The 23,389-nt window shown below is 43.1% G+C and overlaps 2 protein-coding genes across 2 annotated transcripts; both read left to right on the plus strand.

Moving 5' to 3' along the window:
* Window positions 1–1,359: 1,359 nt before the first annotated feature.
* On the plus strand, window positions 1,360–7,589 carry LOC134619921 (H-2 class I histocompatibility antigen, Q9 alpha chain-like). Its single transcript, XM_063465688.2, has 6 exons — window positions 1,360–1,438; window positions 2,537–2,812; window positions 2,888–3,178; window positions 5,104–5,382; window positions 6,961–7,086; window positions 7,531–7,589. Exons 1-6 carry the CDS (start codon window positions 1,360–1,362, stop codon window positions 7,587–7,589), a joined length of 1,110 nt encoding a protein of 369 aa, XP_063321758.2.
* A 2,958-nt stretch (window positions 7,590–10,547) lies between these two features.
* On the plus strand, window positions 10,548–22,789 carry LOC134619730 (H-2 class I histocompatibility antigen, L-D alpha chain-like). The gene is made up of 7 exons (XM_063465560.2): window positions 10,548–12,270; window positions 17,099–17,374; window positions 17,450–17,734; window positions 17,910–18,194; window positions 18,568–18,693; window positions 19,581–19,641; window positions 20,293–22,789. Exons 1-6 carry the CDS (start codon window positions 12,201–12,203, stop codon window positions 19,637–19,639), a joined length of 1,101 nt encoding a protein of 366 aa, XP_063321630.1. The 5' UTR covers window positions 10,548–12,200; the 3' UTR covers window positions 19,640–19,641; window positions 20,293–22,789.
* Window positions 22,790–23,389: the final 600 nt, after the last annotated feature.

The following is a 23,389-nucleotide window of genomic DNA, read 5'->3' on the forward strand; positions in this document are numbered from 1 at the left end:
ACCAGACGTCAGCCGTGGTGCCTCAACTTCAAGCCTCACAGGTGAGTTAGAGAGAGGTTCACCCTGAACGTGATGATGACCAGAGATCTGCTTTCTCACCTTTAGGATTTTCTCTTATTCCAGTGTTGATTCTGATATCAGGAGCCTCTGTTTTGTTCTGGTCCTTTTTAAAAACTTTTGGATGCCTTTTAAGGTGGTTTTCTGTTTTTGAACCTTTGGAGACGACAAGGTGGGTCAACGACTCTCAGGACCGCCTCCAAGAGGTTAAATACCTGCGACTCCCATCATGGTACACCTGAAGAAGCATCGTCAACAACACAAACAAAGGGCGTTTATCAATATGCGTACTTGTGCGTACTTGCGTTCTCGTGATACGTCATCAGTCGGAGACCAAGTACTGTTCCAATTCGAAGTACGCATCACGCCGAGAACGCGAAAAAGTCCCGGATGTGTTCTCGCTCCGCCCGTTTTATCGAGCATGCATCGGTGTGGACTTGGGACAGCTAAATATCCCAGAATGCATTTCGTCCAAAACTCAATAGCAGACTCCCGGCACATCGTTTTCAACCCCCCCCCCACCGCTCGCGGACTTCTCACTACTCAGGTTAAAGAAACCCCAGCAGCTGTCTATAGTATTGAGTGTCCACTAGAATAGAAATAAAAGTGTTCTAACATCTCACCTGCTTGTTTTTATTAAGGTATGTACACGTATGTACATGTACACTATTTTTATTAATAGAGGTTTCACTACTGAGGTTAAAAATGATATATAAGTCACTTAGATCACTTCTAAATGTTAATGTTTGGTTTATTTCAGTGTTTTATTTGTTCCTGAGTAAACCGGTTTGGCTGTGATTAAAGTTAAGCTTCATAACATGTTACTCACAGTTAAATTAAGAGGGGACGGCAGTAAAAACTCCGGACCTGTGACATCATCACGTACGCTGGTGTTCCGACTGTACAAATCACGAGTCCGTGCTCGCGTACTTGAGAATTGAGAAACGGCCCACGAGTCCGTGCTCGCGTTCTCGGCGAGTACGTACTCACCGAGAACGCGAGTACGTACTCGCGTACTTGGGCATTGATAAACGGCCAGTGCTTCTGAAGCAGTGTGGGGGTTTTTTCGGCTCAGCTTCAAGTGGGCAATCAGTGGGCGTGACGTAATCGGCCTTCAAATGCGGCCTTGAAGGATGCAGACCCTGCATTGGGACACAGCCAGTGAGATCACACCAGTAGGCAAGAACAGGAAACAAGCCTCCTTTAGACCAAAGTTTCTCCTGTACGAGCAGTCAGCATTAGCAGGTGGGGGCCCTTCGTCTCAGTCTGACAGTCGGATAAAACTGAAACTTTGGGGAGGAGATGAGGGTCTGCTTTGGATTCAGTCTCCCCATTTCCACCATTCTTGTCCTGTTGGGGTCAGGACTGACAGTTAACAGCAGTAAGTTACTGTTTTTAAGACAGTTTTACCACACAGCTTAAAAGTGAAAGTAAAACTGAATTATTATGGTGTGATTTGGTTAAACATTCATATTTCAGCCAATGATTTTGGCTTTATTTACTGATTTCGATAATTACTTTGTTCCATGTTTTGTAACAGCAGACATGAAGAAAGCAGTTTACTCAGGGTGAAAGCTCAGAGTTGGGTTCAGATTATGGGAGAGTGATGGGGACCGAGGAGTAATCAGTGGGGGAACTGGCTCTCTCCATATTCTACAGCTGAGGTCACTCACAGGTGAACCACGGTCAGGGTTCAGACTCCCGTACTGACCCAGACCAGCAACCAAAACAGATTTAAAACCTGAAGGGAAACTTCTGAATGTCTGAAGAAACCCAGAGCAATTGCATGCAAGTTAGTTACACCACATGATACCACTCAGCCAATCACCTCATTGCATTCCAGGCACTAAACACCCTGACTGCATTTATTCCTGGCTCCAGGTTTAAAATCCTGGCACTACAAACTGGAGCTGAGTTCACTCACTGAACAAAACTGTGGGGCAGAAAGTGAAGCTCTAAACTGATCGGTTGTTCAAATGTGTTTAGAATCTGTAAAACTAAGACTGTTCAGGCAGGATGTGAAACAGAAAGGTGGAAATTCAAGCTTTTCCTCCTTTTATTTAATTTTTCTGAAGGTAAGCACAACATTTGAATATAAATCACACATTTATATATATATATATATATATATATATATATATATATATATATATATATATATGTATATGTAGCAAGACAGCACAGAGGCACTAATCATGGCAGCACAGGAACAAGCTCTGAGCACAAGATCCATAGAGGCTGGGGTCTATCACACCAGGCAAGACCCCAGGTGCAGGCTGTGTAAAGATGCCCCAGAGACAATCCAGCACATAACAGCAGGGTGCAAGATGCTAGCAGTTAGAATGTTGGTCTGTAAAGTGTTTATGCCCATTGGACGTGGTCAAACAGAAAATGTTCTAAAAATGTTATTCTAAACATGAGTCACATGGAGCTTCTCAGCTGGCTGGAATAAAAACATTTCCTCCTGTGTGACTTTCAGACACTCACTCCCTCACTTACATCTACACGGCGCTCTCCAAACCTGTCGGCCTGCCGGGCATCCACCAGTTCACAGCCATGGGTTTGCTGGACGGCAGGATGATCGACTACTTTGACAGCGAGAATCAGGAGAAAGTTCCCAAACAGCAGTGGATGAGAGAGCGTTTACCTGCTGATTACTGGGATAAAGGCACACAGTCCCGCAAGAGCAAGCAGCAGTGGTTCAAGGTCAACATCGGCATCCTGATGGAGCGAATGAGACAGAATGACTCAGACAGTAAGTTGTTTCTCAGTGTGAATGAGGAGTTTTATTCTGTTACCTTGTTCATTTCTGTCACTGTTCTTCCTTCAGCTCCTCATGTTCTTCAGTGGATGCACGGCTGTGAGGGTGAAACTCAGCCTGACGGCACGCTCAGGTTTGTCCGAGGCATGGACATGTACAGCTACGACAGAGACGACTTCCTGTCCTTCGATGATAAATACGGAGTCTGGGTCGCTCAGAGTCCGGAGGCAGAACTCACCAAGAGGAAGTGGGACGGCGTCCAGGTGCTGAAAGAGTACACCAAGGGATACCTGGAGAACGAGTGCATCGATTGGCTGAGCAAGTTTGTGTATTATGGACAACAGCAGCTCAAAAAGAAATGTATGTTTGTCATAAAATGATCTTTGTTTTTATAGTTTATGAGGTTATATTTCCATTTAGAAGTAGCTTGAGTAATAGATGGATTACTATACATGGGTTTTTTCTTTAATTAGAAACAATAATTTTTAGGTCAATGTGTCAGAGTTTCACCGCTGATGCTGCTGGATAAACAGAAACTCACTCAGGAACGAGGTCACACAGAGCTCAAGTTTTCACTGGCGAGAGGGAAGCAGTTGTCTCCAGCCCACTTCAGCTTCCCCCTGCAGGCTGCTTTTATTGTTTACACACATGAATGTGCATAGTCTCATTAACATGTGAAATCTTACACAAGCATATATGTGAACAAAGAGTACCAGTCTCTGCATACGTGTAGGTATGCGTATGTAAGTGTGTGTATGCATGTACCTGGGCGTGTGTGTGTGTGTGTCAAGATATGGCCCTGTGAACGCCTCCTTAAAAGCCGGTGCCAGGAGTCCAGTGGTCCACCAAAACAAAGGCTCTTATACTTAAACAGATACAGGGTAGGTGTCCTCCCAAGTATAAATCAGAGAGAGAAGGTACGACCTCTCTCATGACCCTGGGATGTGTGTGTCGTTGAAAGAGTAGTTCAAAAACAAAAATTCACAGGGCTTTTACTTTGAAATCCAAAGTAAAATGGCCTTGATATTGACAGGACGCTACTAGGGTAAAATATTGTGTCATGTGGATCTAACAGAGTGTGTAAATAAGACTAAATTATATGTTGTTATGTTCATAACATATCTGTTAATTCAATCGAAGTTGGCTTTTATTTTGAAATCAGGTTTCCACATCTCTTCCCATAATACTTTGAATACACAGGAAACAGAAAACAAACTGGAGGCGCTGGAGATATCCGAGGCGCACAGAGAAATGAACAGTCTGCGGGACAAAGCTCTGAAAGATGTGAGACTTCATTCTCACGCTGCCACGTCTCAGAGATAAACATGAAATCAAGCTTCTCAGTACAGAACAAGTCATTTAAAATATAAGACTTGTTGGTGACTGAGTGGGCAGTAATTAACATCAACTTAATGCTGCGACCCACCGGGACAGGGGTAGAGTTCCCAGGAACAGAGTCTGCGCTATGCGGTAACCCACGCAGCAAATCAGGGTTCCTGCTGCGATGAGACTTGGCTTTCCATGCTTTCAGATGACAGCTCGGTGGTAAACCCAGTGGGTTGTGGGGATTAATCCAGCTCTGAAGAGTCTCAGGCGAATCTTACCAGTAGCAACCCAGGAATAAAGCCCCCAAAGGTCCACCTCTTTCCGAAGACGACGCAGCAGGACAAGAAGGCCGGCTGTCTTCCTCCGATGTGGCCTCTGAAGCAAAAGTGAGCTGACCAGCAAGAGTGGAGGTAAACCGGGTACTGCGCCGCGCTCTGACAGCGGTGGGAAAACAACCTCGTTTCTTTAACTGTGAAAGTTATCCATGGCAGATTTGATCACCAGCAACGCATGACGACCATAAATCTGAAGGGAGATGACGCCAGAAAAACTGTAACAAAAACACTTGCATAGCACATAAAGTAAACAAACACACGGACGAAGGCAGCGGCAGCGGAAGCCATCTTAACCTCCTCAAGACATCTGGAGGAGGTTACGATGATTATATAAAGATTTTATATTTATTTTTATTAGCCTGTAAGGTTAATACTTGATGGATTAGTATACATCCATCTATTATTATATAGATGAAGCTGGTGTGTCTGACACAGCTGTGCACAGCTGGTCTTCAGAGAGTTCACATAGTTCCTGCTCCGTATCAAATCACATTATTGTTAAAGCAGAGATGTCACAGTAAACATGTTACCAGTTACATGTTACTTTGTGTTCTTGTGAGTGATTCAGTGAATTCTGGGAACATCAGAGGTACAGTTTTCATCACTTTACGTTTCCTCCTCCAGCTCCACCCGAGGTCTCCCTGTTTGCAAAGACCTCCAGAGTGGACACGAGCATGCTGACGTGCTTCGCCACAGGCTTCTACCCAGCAGACATCGTCATGAGCATCAGAAGGAAGGGGCGTGTCCTGACTGCAGGCGACGGTGTGATGAGTTCAGGAGTTCTTTCAAATCATGGTGAAACCAAGAGAAGAGACCGTGTGGAAGTTTTAAAGTCTGAGCTGTCTTTGTACAGCTGTGAAGTCATTCATGAGGCGTCCGGTGTGAATGTTACGAAGGTTTGGGGTGAGAAACTTTTTCTTGTGATTTATCGTTTGTCAGAGTTTCTGTGATGATCGATTAGTGAGTTTGTGACTGGTCCAGGTGATTCCTGCACCTGTAGTGTTTGCACAATGACCTTCCCAAAAATAAGATCAAATATTTCCTTTTGTGTGTGTGTTTAAACTCTGTGTGTGTTACAGGTGGACCTTCTCCTGTTGTTCCTGCACCAAGTCAGTGCTTCATTCCTCTCTGTAGATTTGGTTTTCATCTACATTTATGATGAGTCAACACAAAAGCAGACACTTCCATCCACCAGAGGAAGTTGGATTTATGTTCCCTTAAACGTCCCTACAAGTAAGGCCAGTTACGCCTGAAGGGTTCATCCTCCTCCTCCTGCGTCTCTAAACTCACAACTGGCTGCATAAACCCCCCCACTCCTCACCCATCACCTCTTTACCAGCTGAATCCAAACTGGAAGCTGGTTCCACAGAAGAGGGGCCTGAAAACTGAAGGCTCTGCCTCCCATTCTACTTTTAAATACTCTAGGAACAGCAAGTAAGCCTGCAGTGTGAGAGCGAAGTGCTCTAATAGGGTGATACTCTCTTCGGACAATATGTTACTAGGAGGTCTTTACGATGGGACCTGGATGTTGATGGATCGCACAGGGACAAACGATCACAGCTGCTATTCTGTAGCTGTAGCGTCTTTGTTACAGGCTTTTGCCTGTAATGACTTGAAACCACACGGCTGAAGCTTTTCACTCTAACTGACATGTGCCCAATAAATTAATGCGCTCATTCGAAACATGAGTCAGATGGTGCTGTGTGAAATATTTTTTTGTGTGTGTTTTCCCTCCTGTGTGACTTTCAGACACTCACTCCCTCACTTACATCTACACGGCGTTCTCCAAACCCGTCGGCCTCCCGGGCATCCACCAGTTCACAGCCATGGGTTTGCTGGACGACAGGATGATCGACTACTTTGACAGCGAGAATCAGGCAAAGGTTCCCAAACAGCAGTGGATGAGAGAGCGTTTACCTGCTGATTACTGGGATAAAGGCACACAGTCCCGCAAGAGCAAGCAGCAGTGGTTCAAGGTCAACATCGGCATCCTGATGGAGCGAATGAGGCAGCGGAACTCTGGTAAGATCTCTGAAGGATCAGTAATCAATAACAGAGCATGAATTCTTTCTGCTGAGTTAGCATCCTCAGGTTTGCTGTTCATCCCTGCATCATCAGATTTCTGATTTCAGTCGTTTTCTTGTTGTTTTACAATTTTTAAGAAGCTAATTGTCTGAAACAACAACATGAGTGAAAAGTGAACCAGTTGGTTACAGCAGAGTGTTTCTTCAGTTTCTTCCCAAAGAGGATCATTCTGCGTCATCCTAAAATCATGAAGACAAGTTCAGAGCTGATAATAAATAAAGTTTGTTTGTTTTATTGAACTGACATCCAGCCCAGCGGCATTAAGTTCAGATGAGTGTAGATGAACAGTGTGTGTGTTATATTTGTGTCACTCTGACCTGCACGGCTGACTGACTTCATGTTTCTTTAAGCCTACGTGAGCTGAAGCCTGAACTGTGAATGTTTTCTGTGTTTCAGACCGCAGCCTGCTCCGTCGCTCTGATGGAGGCGGAGCGTCGCTCGCTGCTGTGCTGGGATTGGTCCTGCTGGCTGTGGTTTTCACTGCTGTGGTTCTGGTGGTGCTGTACAAAAGAGGCATCTTTGGTAGGTGTGGTCACTGCGCTGGTGTCAAATCTGAGAGTCTCTGCTGTCCCCTGACCTGGATCTGATCATCCAATTAAAACGCACATTAAACTAAAGTGTCCCACATGTCCTCTGAAACACATTTGATCAAATGTTTCCTGTGAGTCAGTGTTTGTAAAGCATGCTGTCACTGACACAGTTACAGAAAGTAGCATCTAAATATTATTAGTAGTCATAATATTGTTGATGTTTACATCAGCTTTGATGTCAAACCTTTGTTTGTTTGTTTGTTTTGTTTCACCTGAGTCTGAGTCCAGGCTGTAACACCTGACTCTGATCTCTCCTCTCATTGGAGGTTAATAATGTCACTCAGAAAGGTAATCATGCAAAAAAGGATTTAGCAGTTCAGTCTTTAATATTTTGTTTTCTCTGTGTGTGTGTGTGTGCGTGTGCGTGTGTGTGCAGGCCACGCTGACCACAGGAACAGTGGCGCTGTGTGCGTCCCTCTGCAGCAGCAACAGTAACAAAGGTTGTTCTGTGTGATTGTAGCTGTTGCATTGAAATGTAATTATTGTGTGACTGCAATGTTCAAAATTAGGTGTTTAATCTGGTTTCATGCTGTTGTCGCCACCTACTGGTGGACTTGAGAGCTGTGCTTACGGTGCTATTGGCGGATGTTCATGTTCATGTTCATGTTCATGTTCATGTTCATGCTTTGCAGACCAGAGTCAGAGAGATCAGGCTCACTGTGTATAAAACAAAAAAGTGTTCGTGGATGTTTAGTAGAAAGGCGCACACGGTGTGTTTGTGTATTTTACTTTATGTGTAGGTTTTATTTGTGTTGTAGTTTTATGTTGCTGATATAATATCTGTGTTTTTCATTGCTTGCGTCACCATGTTTGTTTGCTGGTTAAACATCAGTGGGAGCTGATGGCCCTTTATTCTACTCTCTACCTTCATCAGCAGTTACAGTGATGTCGTGCAGCTGTGCACAAACATTAGAACAGTGCTTCCCAAACTTTTTTTTCTGGCCCCCCTTTGTTTTACAAGAAAATGTCACACAAACACATCCCCCAACCACACACACCCATATTTTTAGAGTTTTCAATAGAGTTTTTAAACTCTGCGGTTTATTTCACACCTCAGACATTTAGTAAACAATTAAGCAAATACAAGTAAACTGCAATAAATTATAGGTAGTAATAAAATACACTACAAACCCTTTTACGCTATGTCAGCACCTACACGGGTATTTTTGAAAACGCAGCTGTTTCTGTGGATTTGGGCCTTTTGTCCACACGTGTGGAATCACCGAAAACTGAGATTTTTTAAAACTCCTTCCTTGCGTTTCAAAGGTATGTGCCTTTTTCCACGTCACGCTGTGGCCACGTTATTGTTTACATGAGATGAAATGCAGAATGGCAGATAGAGACTGACGCTTCCAGGTTTCCTGATTTAGTGTAACAGCACATATGTACCACAGACAGAGCCTGGAACACAGGAAAGGTCTAATAGTTTGCTTTTGATGAACTTTACTGATTAATAAAGTGATGGATCGGCAGTAAAAATTGGTTTTACTGGATTCAATGAAATGTTTCCATTTAGTTTCTCTTTAGTCTGAAGCTCGATCACAGTGAAGTTTCAATCATCACGTCTAAGAATCACAGGTCAGCTGGTTTCCTCACTTAAAACCTGATGAATCAGAGAACATGTTGTCAGGATATAACGGAGGTTTCACTCAGAGCCAAACGTTGACCTGAGCTGTCAGCATCACAATTTGTTGTTGTTAATATCACCAGTAGATGGCAGTGTTTTACAGAAACCCTGGGAAGGATGCAGGCAGTGTTTGAGATCAGGGTCACACTGCTCTCACTGCAGGGACGTTCTGACTTTAAGCCCTCAAAGTCTGAAATATCAAAGAATTATCAGAGTTGTTTGAACCATCTGACAAAATTAAAGCATGTATTTCATTTTAATTTCCATATTTGACTTTATTTCTATTGTGTTTGGAAAATCTGTCTTTTTCTTCTTAAAAAACATTAAATGTGTATTTTGCAATTTATTTAGTTAAAGAGAAAAAAATCACACTGATGATGTAAAAGTGTCCAAATCTCACAAAAAACTGTTTGTGCTGAGTATGAGGATGTTGAGCGGTTAAGCCTGTGTGTGCGGTTCATGTCGGCCCACAGGTTAAAGATCTGCTCCGACAGACGGCAGAGCAGAAACACGAGGAGAAACTGACTCGTAGATGATCTGAGATCTCCCTGAAAAGAACAAACATGTCCTGATGTCACGGCGTGGGTCTGCTGACAGCGTCCATGTTTGGATTATTTAATATGCTTTCATTTAGTGTTTCCAGCTGCCTGTTCTTTGGTTCTTTGTGATTCACAGTTTACTTCCTTGTTTTCAGGTTAGTTTTCTGTAAATGTGAAGAAATATTTCATCAATAAATCAGCTGTTTTCAGTTAAATTCCCGTGTTGTGAGTCCTGTGTTTGTGAGTCCTGTGTTTGTGAGTCCTGTGTTTGTGTGTCCTGTGTTTGTGTGTCCTGTGTTTGTGAGTCCTGTGTTTGTGAGTCCTGTGTTTGTGAGTCCTGTGTTTGTGTGTCCTGTGTTTGTGTGTCCTGTGTTTGTGAGTCCTGTGTTTGTGTGTCCTGTGTTTGTGTGTCCTGTGTTTGTGAGTCCTGTGTTTGTGTGTCCTGTGTTTGTGAGTCCTGTGTTTGTGTCCTGCCAACAGCTGTACCTTCACACCTCAGATGGTCTTATTTCATTACTCAAGCTGCTTCTTCTTCAAACAGTCATTTTTAAGGGTTTTTCTGTTTTCCAGAATACAGTTTAAATGCATTTACAGCACAAAGTCGACTCCTCATTGTAAATGCCGGCGAAGCCAATTTACTGTGCGCTTTTATTTTGAAGAGTACCTTAGCACTTCCGCTTTTATTGTGTCAGACTTCCTGTTCTGTTCTCAGTGAGACGACACAAACACGTTGCTTCAGAGTGAGTAAAAACCTTTATTTTTTGAAAATACTCAAATAAAATACATAGTTTTGCATATCTGTCACATGCTATAACTTTGAAAGTTTACACAATGTAGTTGAATTTGTTTTTTATTGTATATGCATGTCATTTGTTTGTGGTGTGGAAAGACTGGCTAAGAGATGCGCATGGAGGAGGTTGCTGCTGGTTCAGCATGATTAGCACCCTTGGAAGCAGAAAGAGGTTTAATGATTGCAAAGGATTGTTTATGTATTTAAGAGACAGGTTGTCTTTATTTTAATTTGTTAAATGCTGTGACATAAATTGTTTAAAAACTATTAATTTATGTCAATGTCACGATTTGAGTTCATCAAAATAATTTTCTATATAGTAAAATGTGAACATTTCTGCACGTTCTACTTAAATGTTATAATGGCATTTGTTTGTGCATCTTTATAGTTTTCACGGTGCCATATTGTCAGTGGTTTAAAGAGGAATAAAGTTAAGCTACACTCATGATGAACCGTAATCTCTGTTCACAGCATGTTTAAGTTCTTATACAAAAAGCATACTAGGATCATGATTCATATTTTGTGATCAATAAAAAATTGTTTTTTTATTGATGTCATCTCGTTTCAGTTGAACGCATCAGGAAACTGTTTAACATGTTAGAGGCTGTCAGTCAGTGTTTCCACAAGTATTTGAGCTGGAATGAAAGATTTATCATTAAAAATATCAGTTTTCATCATTTATCAGTCAGAGACACTTTATTTATCTCCAAGGGCCCAGAGATGATGCTGACCGTACAAACACACATTTATGAAGCAAAAACATATGAACTAAATGCAGAGAAAGCTTTTATACAGTTCTGAAATTCATTAATAGTTTTATAATTTTATGCATGTTTGTTTCAAAAATACCACAAAATTACTTTATAAAGGATCTAATTTATAAAAATATCAATAATATCATATTGATCTAAAACTAAATTTGCACTATTTGATGTGTTATTAAAGCCGCTCAGTTCACAGGAAATAAAAGTGTTTAAATGAAGTCATGTGTCAGAGTCAAGCTCCAGAGAGGCACAACGTGATTAACATCCACAATCAGCTGAGTAGACGTAACAAAGTTCTTTGATACTAGAATATTTAAAATATGGAGCAGGAGACACGGAGCAGAGCTTTCATGTAGTCACGTTTCATCCGTGAACGTTTACATCCAAACATCTCCAGCAGCACCCTGAGGTCATCGCTCAGAACGAAGCTCTGAGAGTTAAAAGAGGGGCGTGCAGAAGAACCGCCCAGTGCATCGTGGGACGTCCTCCAATGCTGACCTTAAAGCAGCAGAACAAAGACGCGGTTCATGCTTCCCTGTGGGGGCGAGAGGGAGGGGCAGCGTATTACACTGTGTTACAGTGAAAGCTCTGTTTGTGACTGCATGCCTCACTGTGTGGACGGTGTTTGTGCAGAGCGTCTCTGGACACATTTTTCTGCAGTCTTTCCTCATCAGTAAAGTCTTTTTATATAAAATATGAAAAATACATGTTGAAAAAAGCAGCGAGCTCCAGGACTGAAGAATGAACCCAGTGAGATCATCACCCGTCTGAAGTCTGTCACTCCTCATTTATTAAAATGCTCCAAACAAGCCTCACAAACTGCCAAATGTCCATCTTTTATATCCAGTCTATGCTTTAGACTGCGCTGCTCAGTGTGGATCCGTCGGGCGGCCACGCTCACAGCCGGGGTCCTGAGGGGACGGCGGCTGGGTCCTCCTCCTGGTGCTGAGACACGAAGCTCAGAGGAAGGAAGAGAAGAGCAGCTGTGAGCCAGCAGAATCAGGGTTGATCTTTGTGGTGAAACGAGTGACGCGGTTACGTGGTCAGCTCAGAGTCTGAGGAGTGCTGTGGGGTCGCCGTGGAAACAGGAAGTCACACCTGACCTGCTGGAGGCTGGAAGACGAGAAGTCCCGGACATCCTCCCGTCCATGCATCTGTCTGTGACTGCCCGCTAGTCGGGAAAGATCCCAAGCTGTGATTGGCTGAAAGACTTGTCTCCAACGATCCACCCCGCCTGCATCCATCCGGGCCATCAGCGCAGAGTTCTGGGTGTTTTCCGTCCACGCTGGCGTAGCACTGGTTTCAGCTCAATAACGAGCAGAGACCATGCTTGGATCTAAAATGTTCACTTTGGCACTTTTTGCGCTGCTGGGCCCGGGACCGACGCAGAGCCGCGGTGAGTCACAGCTCTCAAAGTTGGTCAAAGTTATGCTGCAGTAGGACGATGGCGATGAAGTTTATATTCTACACGATGTTTGTGTTTTATTGAAAAGGGTGTTAGAGAGAGTGGGTGGGTCACAGTAAATCCCGACAGCGTGGGCGTCTGTCTCTCCCTGCTGTCTGTCCCACAGACGGCTGGATGCACGAGGACAAACGTGGATCAGATTATTGCAAAGAACCAGTTCAAGGCAGTAATGGTTATCACGTGACTGTGAGCAGACGTCCACGTGCACTGCTTTAACTTATTTCCCCCTGAATCTGAGTTCGGTTTTATTTGATGAACTTGATGCGTCAGCAGCTTTCACCACAGGGCTGCGTCCCAGAAACGCCTCCTTTTGCTAAACTCCTTTCCTCGTTAGGAAAAATCCTCACACCAGCCTCTGCTGAAATCCTTAAACTACAGTGTGAAAAAGATGGACTACAAAGGCGCCAGCGGTTTTTGATACGGGCGACGTGGACGGTTGCACAGGGCAGGGATGGCTGTCCTCGTACTCACGCTGCCCTGACATCAGCCAGGCCCAGGCAGGAGAGGGCGGGACGGCGGGGATTCTCTAATAACCAGCTCGCAAAATACAACAAAATAAAAACAAACCAACAAACACGAAAACACCAGACATCATGACACAGAGTTATAATTTACACCGATGTTTTTTCTAAATTTTATACAGGAAAAGTGAGCGCGAGAGCGCGTGCTCCAAGGGCGTAGATTTGGTTTTGGCACTGGTGGGGACGGACGATTCAACCACTGAACCCTGCCCTGTTTCTTTTTTTTTCTTTTTGTCTTTGCTTCTTGATTTTTTTTTTAAAAAGGAGAAATATACTTGCCTACATATGCTATTCTACATGCTTTTAAACCGTTTAAAATTACAGTTCATATTTTTATATGTGAATTATATAATGTTAAATTACTATTAAACAAATGACTGACTAAAGTATTTTAGGCTTTAGTTTACTTCAGCCATATTCCATATAAATCAGGTATCATACAAAAATAAAAATAGCTTCAAATACAGTCATGACAATAAAAGAATATGACTTTAAGGACTTAACAACATTACTTCAGTTATAGTACACCAACATCTCTGATACATTAACACTAAGGGGACACTGAGGCTGTATCCCAATTCAGGGTCTGCAGCCTTAAAGGCCGCATTTTAAGGCCGATTACGTCACAGCGACGCGACAAAGGCTGTCCCAATTCAAAGGCTGCTCGAAATGCGGCCTCAAATGCGTCCTTCATTGCCCTGAATTTTAAGGATGTGGCAGTGTAGACTTCGTGGCCCAACATATCCCAGAATGCATAGCGCGGCAGTGAGTGTGGATAATTTTGCCGAAATAAAACGGCTGAAGAGTAAACTTTCAAAAGTAAGTACTGAATATTCTGTCACTTATTTATGTGCAAATGTTTAATAATGAAGAACATTAAAACATTACTGTTGGTCACATGTCGGCAAAGTTATGTGACATTAGTGACGTTTGTACTAACTTGGTTTTAAAGCCTTTAATATATACTCCGTTCAATAGTTGACCTTAATCGTACAGAGAATGTGATGATTTTATGGATATTTAAAGTGAGCACTGAGAGAAATTTAGTAATGCCAACATATTAAAAGAACAATATTTGTCTCTTATATATAATACATTTACTTATACAGTGTCAAAGGAACCTGTCTTTGAGTGAAGATTTAAGGTGACAGGAAATATAAATAAATGCAGCTTGAATCTTTACTGCAGCTCAGTATTTGAAACAGAGTCATTCACTGCTGTATTAACTAATAATGATTAATATAATAACTTTAATATTGGCCATATTATATTTACATTACAAAAGTGAGATGACTTTAGTCTCATGAACAACATTAGCTAATTCTTATTTACTAGCTAATCTTAAATGACTTCAGTACAGAAATGAAGCCCAACAATCATGTTTTACAGTCCTGTGGTCTCAGCCTCAGATACTCAACTAATCAAACAGAGCTCATGTAGAAACAAATGAACAAAATATGTTCTCCTTCATTTCTGTCAAACAAAGCTGTATGAAACGTTTCCACTGTTAGTATCTTGGTTGCTAGGCAACCTGGGCAGCGCGACGGAGGCTAGACCGTCCCATTTCACAAGCCTTGTACTTCCGGCCTTAGCGGTCTTTGAGTACGCGGCCCTTGTGGACCGTTAAGGCTGCAGACCCTGAATTGGGATACAGCCTGAATGACCTGCTGGTTTTTGTCCATAAAACTCATCTAAGATCACCACAAAGTCAAAGATCTCTCAGCAAAATTATGCAACATTTTAGGCCCTATTGCCCCGATCAAATCAGTGAGCTGGGATTTCTTATTCTAAACATGAACTGTTACAGCAACAGACATGCACTACTGGTGTCCCACACAACAACTCAATGCCAAACACATACCTTCTCCTCTCGTTAATCTATAGCACCAAATCATCAGTCAGTCACCTGTGACCTCGCCTCTCCACCTCTGTCTGAGCTACAACATGGCAGAGCTGCCTCTGTCACCTGATAAATAACAGTGAGACAATCCAAATACATGCAGTCACACATGTGCTTCAAATACAGTCATGAACCAACAAGTCATCATCCAATTCCACCTGTGATCTTGTATCACCATTACTCTCTGAGCTTTGTGTTGGTTCTTCTGTCACCTGACAAATAGGACATACATGACAATAAGAATAAAATGTGGAGCTGCTTCAGTGTTTCTGTCACTTTGTGCAGATCGTGACTCATCAGTAATGTTTGTAGGGTGAGTGCATTTTTAAAACAATTTGTGCAAACTGCACTACAAGGTGGAATATTTGCAAAATCATGACTACCTCATGATATTTTGTCTCAAAAATTAACCCTATGAATATGTCAGTACCATTAGGATGAAATTATTGTGTCACCAACATTTTACCGTTGAGTGAACTTGGCTTTAAGTGACTTACAGGTTTCTTTGAAAAATTCCAGATTCTTCCTCTTTGCTGCCATCCTCCTCTCCTCCTCGCAGGTCCTCGCAGTGCAGGCTTACCGCTGCTAAAAACTGCTAAAACAGAGCTCCCTGAAAGGCCCAGCCAATCACATTAGCTATATTTGTCACATGAGGCAGGACTCCAGTAGAGAACGTAATTTAACTCTTTCTGCTCCGCTGGGTGAATGAGACGCTGACAGATAGTTTTTGGGTTTTTTTCTATCGGGTTTGTTTTTCTTTACTCGAGGAGATCAAATTATTGGTGGGGACATGTGCCTTCCGTCCATGCCAAATCTACGCCCTTGGCCTGCTCGCTGCTGAAGTCAAAGTAAACTTTATTGTCATCTCTGCTACATACAGTCCAGTATATAGAGAGACGAGACGACGAGGCTGCAGTTACAGCAGTGCAAGTAAACAAACAATAAATATAAGAAGAGTAAGAAAATAAATATACACTTTAGGACCAGGAAGGGATCAATAACAGTTTAAAATGTATATTTTACAGTTTGATGATTTAAAGTCTCACACACAACCTGTCGAAAGGGGAGGGGCCGGCTGCTTCCAAATAGAGCACATTTCATTCATAATGTTGTAAATCCAAGCCCATTATGGATTCATGATTTGAATCCTGGGTTGTAGACAAAGTGAATCTGTGAACTAAGGTGTAGGTCTATTAGGTTATGTTGTGGTGATCCTCGGGTTGGGGGATAGATGTGCACACTGGAGTGCAAAATGAAAACCAAGATGGACAAGAAAAGTTCAAAGCCATCAGGTGCTCAGTTTAGAAACAAGAGAAAAGAAGAGGAGGAGAAACGAGCGTGTTCGTGTTCGCTCATGGCGACAAACGGGCTAGGACCGCCACTGTACAACGGGTCACACTGAAACGTGTTGTTTGTGTGAAAAACAAGAGTCATGCACATCTGCAGCAGCACAAAACCTGCTGGATTTCCTGAGCGGCTCAGAGTCACTGTGATACTGAAAGCGATGGACAGCAGTAAGTCTGCAGCCGGGCTTGTGACAGGTGTATTTGTAAGAGTTTCACTTTCAGGAGGAAAATAATTTAAATGAGTCCAACAAACTTGGCGCACAGTTTACTGCACATGCCACGACATCAAATCTAAAAATCCTGCCCTCTGTCTGCGACTGGGAGTTTGTTTTTAGGAGTTATCCTCCTCTAAACCTCTGTGTCCACAGGCAGCTCCACATGTTGCTCCTCAGTAACGCTGAGACTTTGAAGCAGAGCAGAAATGAACCGAGCTCCTGTTTCTCAGCAGTGCGCACACAGAGAGGTTTTTCTTTATTCAGGGTGTCATTAATTATAGTACAATGTCTGTGATGATGCAGCCGGTGATGAGTCCATGTTAGTGTGTTAGCTTCATGCCTGAATGTTGCTATGTGCCCCCCCCCCACAAACTGCCTCGCTGTTTGTGACACCACAGGATTATTTCAGACCTCTGAGGACATGTTTGCCCAGAACACCCTGGTGATTGATCGCTACACCACAAACCCCCTTTCCAACTATCCCTGGGTAAGATACGCTTCGAGTGCTCAAACAGATAATAAGAACCAGTCCATTTACCTTTGCTGTGTCTGTGAGGATTCTGCTGACAGTGTAAACTCCTCCATCTGACAACCTGGGCCTGAAGGTTTGTTTCATATTTGAACGCCACCCTTTGTTGCTGAGGTGAACGGACCAGATGTTAAACTAAGTCCTGCCAACATAAACATTTTGGCTTATTCTAACCTAAATGCCTGGATGGATCTTCATAGACACCTGCCCTTCTCCCCTGTGTTTAAATATCCTTCTGTGACTTTCAGAGACTCACTCCCTCACTTACATCTACACGGCGCTCTCCAAACCTATCGGCCTCCCGGGCATCCACCAGTTCACAGCCATGGGTTTGCTGGACGACAGGATGATCGACTACTTTGACAGCGAGAATCAGGCAAAGGTTCCCAAACAGCAGTGGATGAGAGAGCGTTTACCTGCTGATTACTGGGATAAAGGCACACAGTCCGGCAAGAGCAAGCAGCAGTGGTTCAAGGTCAACATCGGCATCCTGATGGAGCGAATGAGACAGAATGAATCAACCAGTAAGTTGTTTCTCAGTGTGAATGAGGAGTTTTCTTCTGTTACCTTGTTCATTTCTGTCACTGTTCTTCCTTCAGCTCCTCATGTTCTTCAGTGGATGCACGGCTGTGAGGGTGAAACTCAGCCTGACGGCATGCTGAAGTTTGTCCGAGGCATGGACATGTACAGCTACGACGGAGACGACTTCCTGTCCTTTGATGGTAAAAATGGAGTCTGGGTCGCTCCGACTCCACAGGCACTTCCCACCAAAATGAAGTGGGACGCTGTCCAGGTGCTGAGAGAGTACACCAAGGGATACCTGGAGAACGAGTGCATCGATTGGCTGAGCAAGTTTGTGAATTATGGGAAAGAAAAGCTCAAATGTACGTGAGACATGAAATAGCTGCTGTTTCAGTGACAGATGGATTTCTCCTTTGTTTGGCAGAGAAACCACTGATACCTGTTCATACTGATTTACTACAAACATGAAAAGTCTTAGCATGCACGATCCATGTCAGCTAACCAATGAACTGCTGTTTATTACATCTTCTCCTCCAGCTGTGCCTGAGGTGTACACGTTTGCAAAGACTTCCAGAGTGGATACAAACGTGGTGCTGACCTGCCTCGCCACAGGCTTCCACCCAGCGGAGCTCACAGTGACCATCAGAAGGAACGGGCGTGTCCTGACTGCAGATGACGGCCTGAACAGCTCAGGACTTCTTCCAAATCACGATGAAACCTTCCAGAGGAGAGAGTACGTGGAGGTTTTAAAGTCTGACGTGTCTGTGTTCAGCTGTGAGGTCAGACACGAGGCGACCGATGAGCATGCTGTGAAGGACTGGGGTAAGAAACCTTCTGCTGTATCCAGTATGTGGATATAACACAGTCAGTTATATCCATGGTTTCCTTTACTAACACACAAAACAGGCTAAGGTGTCACAGGCTGGGCACTGCCATCCTGTCATCTGATTGGTCAGTTTATGCAGCCTGGCCTGCCTCAGTACCACAGCAGTGTAATACCGTGTACCTCCTGACATCCACAGGGGGCGCTGTTTCCCTCAGTGTAGTCATCAGTAAAGAGAGCAGTGCTGTTAGTCTGTTTATAAGCTGCTCTGTTCAGTTTTAAGGGTCACATGTTCCTCACCTGCACAGGTGATTTCATGATTTGTGTCATTAAACTGTGTCACAGTAACAAACACAGTGTTGTGTGTTTCAGACGATCGTCTCCCAGACTCTGAAGGAAGCTCAGTTCACATCCTCGTTGTTGCTGTGGTCGTCTCGCTCGTGCTCGTCGGTGTCGCCGCGGTTCTCCTGGTTCTGTATAAAAAAACCTCAACAAATGGTAAGGTTTGGTGTACTGGTTAATAACTGTAGCTCGTTACTAACTGTTCATACTCACACGTCTGTGTTTAACACAGTTTAATTCAGTTTAGTTTTTATATACTGGAAAATCACAGCAGTCGCCTCAAGGTGCTTTATGTTGTAATAAAGACTCTACAATAACACAGAGAAACCCCAAGAATCAAGCGTCACTTTGGCGACAGTGGGAAGGAAAAACTCCTCAACCAGGCTCAGTGGGGGGCGGGGCCATCTGCTGCGACTAGTTGGAGGAGGACAGGATAAAGACATGCTGTGAGAGAGACAGAGATTAATAATAACTATTATTAAATGCAGAGAGGTGTATAAACACATAGTGAGTGAAGAAGAAACCCCCAGTGCATCATGGGAATCCCCGGCAGCCTACGTCTATTGCAACATAACTCAGGGAGGATTCAGGGTCACCTGGTCCAGCCCTAACTATATGCTTTAGCAAAAAGGAAAGTTTGAAGCCTAATCTTAAAAGTAGAGGTAGTGTCTGTCTCCTGAATCCAAACTGGAAGCTGGTTCCACAGAAGAGGGGCCTGAGTTTCCTCATCTGTCAGTCTGAAGACAACATTTATCTGCTGTCAACTCAAATCTCTGTTAGACACCAAAGTTTGGCTTGAAAATGATTAGCAGGTCTAACGGTCATGTTAGTAAGTTGTGTTTGTATAAATCTACTCCTGGTTTATAGCAGGAGTGTGTTGAGTGTTTTTGTCTATAATGATGAATGCACACCAAAAGCAGTTACAGCAGTTGTTTCTATATTTCCTGTGTGTGCTCTCAGGCCGTGCGAGATGATGTTCATCAGGAGTAATGGAGAAACACAGCAGATGAGTTTTAATACTTGCTGTCTGTCTGTGCTCGCAGGCAGGAGCAGCGCACCGACACCAGAGTCACAGGAGCTGAATGATGTTCGTCAGGAGTAACAGTGAGTTTCTCTCATCGTTCTGCACTGAGTCACATCAGGTCAGGCCTCCTTCACTAACAGCCTGTAGTAATCTGTAGTGTGCACGCACGCTCAGATGTTTTATTAGCTTCATGTGTCGTTTCTCTGCCCTCAGATGTGTAACTGCCTCCGAGCGTGCACGAGTCACAGTGAAGGCTCATAACATAAAGCACACAATGAGGCGGTGTGCATGTTTCATGAATCCAGGGGCAGATTTGTGTGCGCTTGTTTTCTGCACAGTGTATTTATGTTGTATGTGCACATACAAGCTCGTGCACTGATCTCATTATTTCATTTTTGTATTCAGCTTTTTTTTAAATACAGCACCGCATCAAACCAGCAGTCTCCTCAGTGGGCTTAATACTGTAATCCAAAGAGCCTGCAATAACACAGAGAAACCCCAACAATCAAAAAGAATCACATCTGTTTTTGATGCAGTGTCCAGTTTCAGCAGCTCCCTGCTTTCTGAATATGAGTTCAAATCATTGCATTCTCATTGTATTCACACTTTAAACTTTAGACTTGGATGTAAAAGGATTTATCAAAGAGACTGCATGAAGATGCCAGAGCAGGCAGACACTGATGATTCTGAGTACCTGAGCATATAAACTAATATTTCTTTCATCCTTACAGATGTTGGAGCTAACAGCCAGAGTCCTGTGACTCCTCTGAATCCAACACATGGGTTTAAAAAAGTGTTCCTGCCCCTTTAAGCTGAACCTCCATCACAGGGACATTTAAACGAGCCTGCTGTAAGAAAGTTTGAGACATTTCCTCGGTAAAAAGGGGGATCAAACCAAACTCTTACAGCAGGTTTGTGCAGCAGCAGGAATAAAATATGTTCTAAATCTGCTCGATCTTCATATAAATGTGACAAAATGCTTTTAAAGACGATGGATCGTAACATCAGAGCCTGAGGAACTGTTCACAGCTCAGAGTCGCAGCCTGATCGCTCATCAAGTTTCAGTGTCAAACCAGGTGGGAGGAAGTATTTTAAAAATGTTTAAAATGTGTTACAATCTTTTATGTAAAAGCTGCTTCCATGTGTTGTGTACAACCCTGTTGGGTTTATGTTTTACTTCCATGATCCCAGAGAACACAAACATGGACTCAGGAGCCATTAGGATCTGTGTCCCGGGATTTCGGCCCACTGCTGTTTTTATTATAGTTATGGCCTCTGGGTTCCATCCTTAGAAGAGCAGAAGGATGGCGTCTCCATAAAACCTCTCTCTAGATGACATTAAAGCTTGGTTGGCTTTGAACTTTTTACATTTGAATGAAAAGATAACAGAGATGTTGGTGTTTGGACCCAGTGGTCCCTGTGAGGCCTCCTCTGTAGGTTTGGGACTCCTGGAAGTTTATTTTAGACCTGTTGTTACTGACTTTGGTTTTAAGTTGGGCTAAAATCAGAGCAGTGGTCCAGTTTTTATCATTTAAGGCGACTGGCAGCAGTGAAATCTTTTCTTTCTTGGCAGCACTTGGAAACAGTGATCCATGCTTTTATTTCTTCCCGTGTGGACGACTGTAACTCACCCAGTGTTTGGGTCAGTCAGTCGCTGCTCTCACGCCTGCAGCTGAGAGCTAACAGGAACTGGTAAGAGAGCACATAACCCTGTGCTGGCCTCACTGGCTGCCTGTTCATTTTAAAATTCTCATGTTTGTTTTTAAACGCCTTCACAGTCTCACCCCACCTTACCTCTCCGAGCGTCTTCATCCTCACACACCCTGCTACCTCTCAGGTCAGCTGACCAGCTGCTCCTGGAAGTACCGAGATCAGGAGGAAGCTCAGAGGGGGCGGGGCTTTTTCTGTTGTGGCTCCTAAATAGGGGTGGGTTTTTATAATCGATTTATCGATTAAAATCGATTCTGGCTTGGATAACGTAAAATCGATTCATTAAAATCCTGAATCGATTTTTTAATATAAATTTATTTTGGCCGAAACGCCAGAATCTCTGGTGAATTCTCACAAAATTTCAACAACCACCAAATATGGAGTACCAAACAGCTAAGACAGTAAATGAGAGCAGGAACACGGATTCTGCACAAAGACTTAAACACACAGCGCGACCCGCGGATCAGAATCAGTGAGATGTCGCCTTTCTCACGGTCGGGGCTGAAAGCCGACAGCTCGCTGATTCTGATCTGTCGGCGGGTAGCGCTTTGTGTTCACGCCCTTTTTGCGCTGATTCTAAAGCTGTTAGTTTGATCTCTCTCCAAACAATATTGACCGAACCAGTGGCAAAAGAAGATCCAAACTACGCTTCACATAAACATCGTCACGAATTCACTCTGACTTTTACTGTTTTGCTTCCACCACACTTCATGCACAGCTCGCTCTCTCTCTCTCTCTTGCTCTCTCTCTCAAGTCTACTGTTGTTTACAGCGCTGTCGGCCGCTGTTTTTTTCCCCTTTTACATTCTTCAGAAAAGAAAACCTCATTTCTGCTGTTCAATACTGAACCAATTTAAACTTTTTAAAATTATGCAAAATGCAAAACGCTTAGCCGTGTCTCTAATAAAACCGCTGTAACGTCAGAGGTAACGTTCATATGTTGATTAATGGTTTTCTTTCGTTTTTGATGTACTGCAGAATATTTTTATAAAATCCCAGGCCAGGAAAACCACCTTCATGTTTTTCTGTGTTTTATCTTCAGCTACTTTGACACAAAGGCATCTGCTGTGACGCTCACACCTTTGATAAAGTCTTGTGTGTGTCATCTTCCTTTTTATTGATACAAAAATATGTAAATGTACTGATCTGAATTATAATATTTCTGACTGTCAAAATTTCCCAGATTCAAATTGAATTGAATCGAATTAAATCGAATCGTGGATCGAATCGATTCGGGACCTTGTGAATCGGAATTGAATCGATTCTAGAAATCAGTGACGATACCCAGCCCTACTTCTAAATGATGGAATAACTTACCCCTGCACATTAGAGAGGCCCCTTCACTGTCCACGTTTAAAACACATTTTTATTCTTTGATTTTTGACCTCAGAGAGACTTCATTAATAACTAATTTAATTACACGAAAAACAAATTTATTATTTAACTTTTTTCTTTTATTTGGCTTTTATTTATATCTGATGTAATTTTATTACTCGGTGTGTACAACACTTTCCATCAGCTGTGGTTGTTTTAAAGTGTTTTATGAATAAAGATTTGTTCTTATGTACCAAACGTCGCAGCTTCCTGTTAAAACCCCGTTTAAACACGTGTAGCTCAGCAGCTTTACAAACACTGAGCTCTTTCTGAAGCGTCGGTGTTGGAGCGCCGAGCTTCCAGGTGAGGAGCACAGCGTCACGGCACACTGTAGATGTTCTGTCAGTGTTTTTCTTATTTGACTTTTTGAGCAAGATCAAATATTTTTAGGCATATTTGTCATATTCTGTTTACTGTTTTAGATTCTTCAGTCTCTGAATTACATACAGTCTTATGTAGTCTGTCATCCACGTGTTCATTACAGGGTCAGAGAGACGTGCTCACATGCTAAGCTACAGTCAGCTAGCCTACCGTGACAGACTCCGCTCTCATTCTCATACGTGTTATTTTCTACATGTGTGTGTTAGCTTTGTAGTACAGGTTAAAGCAGACGACCAATCAGAGCTCCAGCCTGGGTCTGTGGAAGTTTGTCAGTGTGTCCTCTGACACGAGTCTGAGAGCTCCACATCTAAATTCAGTTTCAGCTGAAACTGGTTAATGAAACATGAAAACAGCAGCGTGCTGC

The sequence above is a fragment of the Pelmatolapia mariae genome, linkage group LG22 (assembly GCF_036321145.2).
Source record: "Pelmatolapia mariae isolate MD_Pm_ZW linkage group LG22, Pm_UMD_F_2, whole genome shotgun sequence".
In the NCBI taxonomy this organism is placed as follows: domain Eukaryota; kingdom Metazoa; phylum Chordata; class Actinopteri; order Cichliformes; family Cichlidae; genus Pelmatolapia; species Pelmatolapia mariae.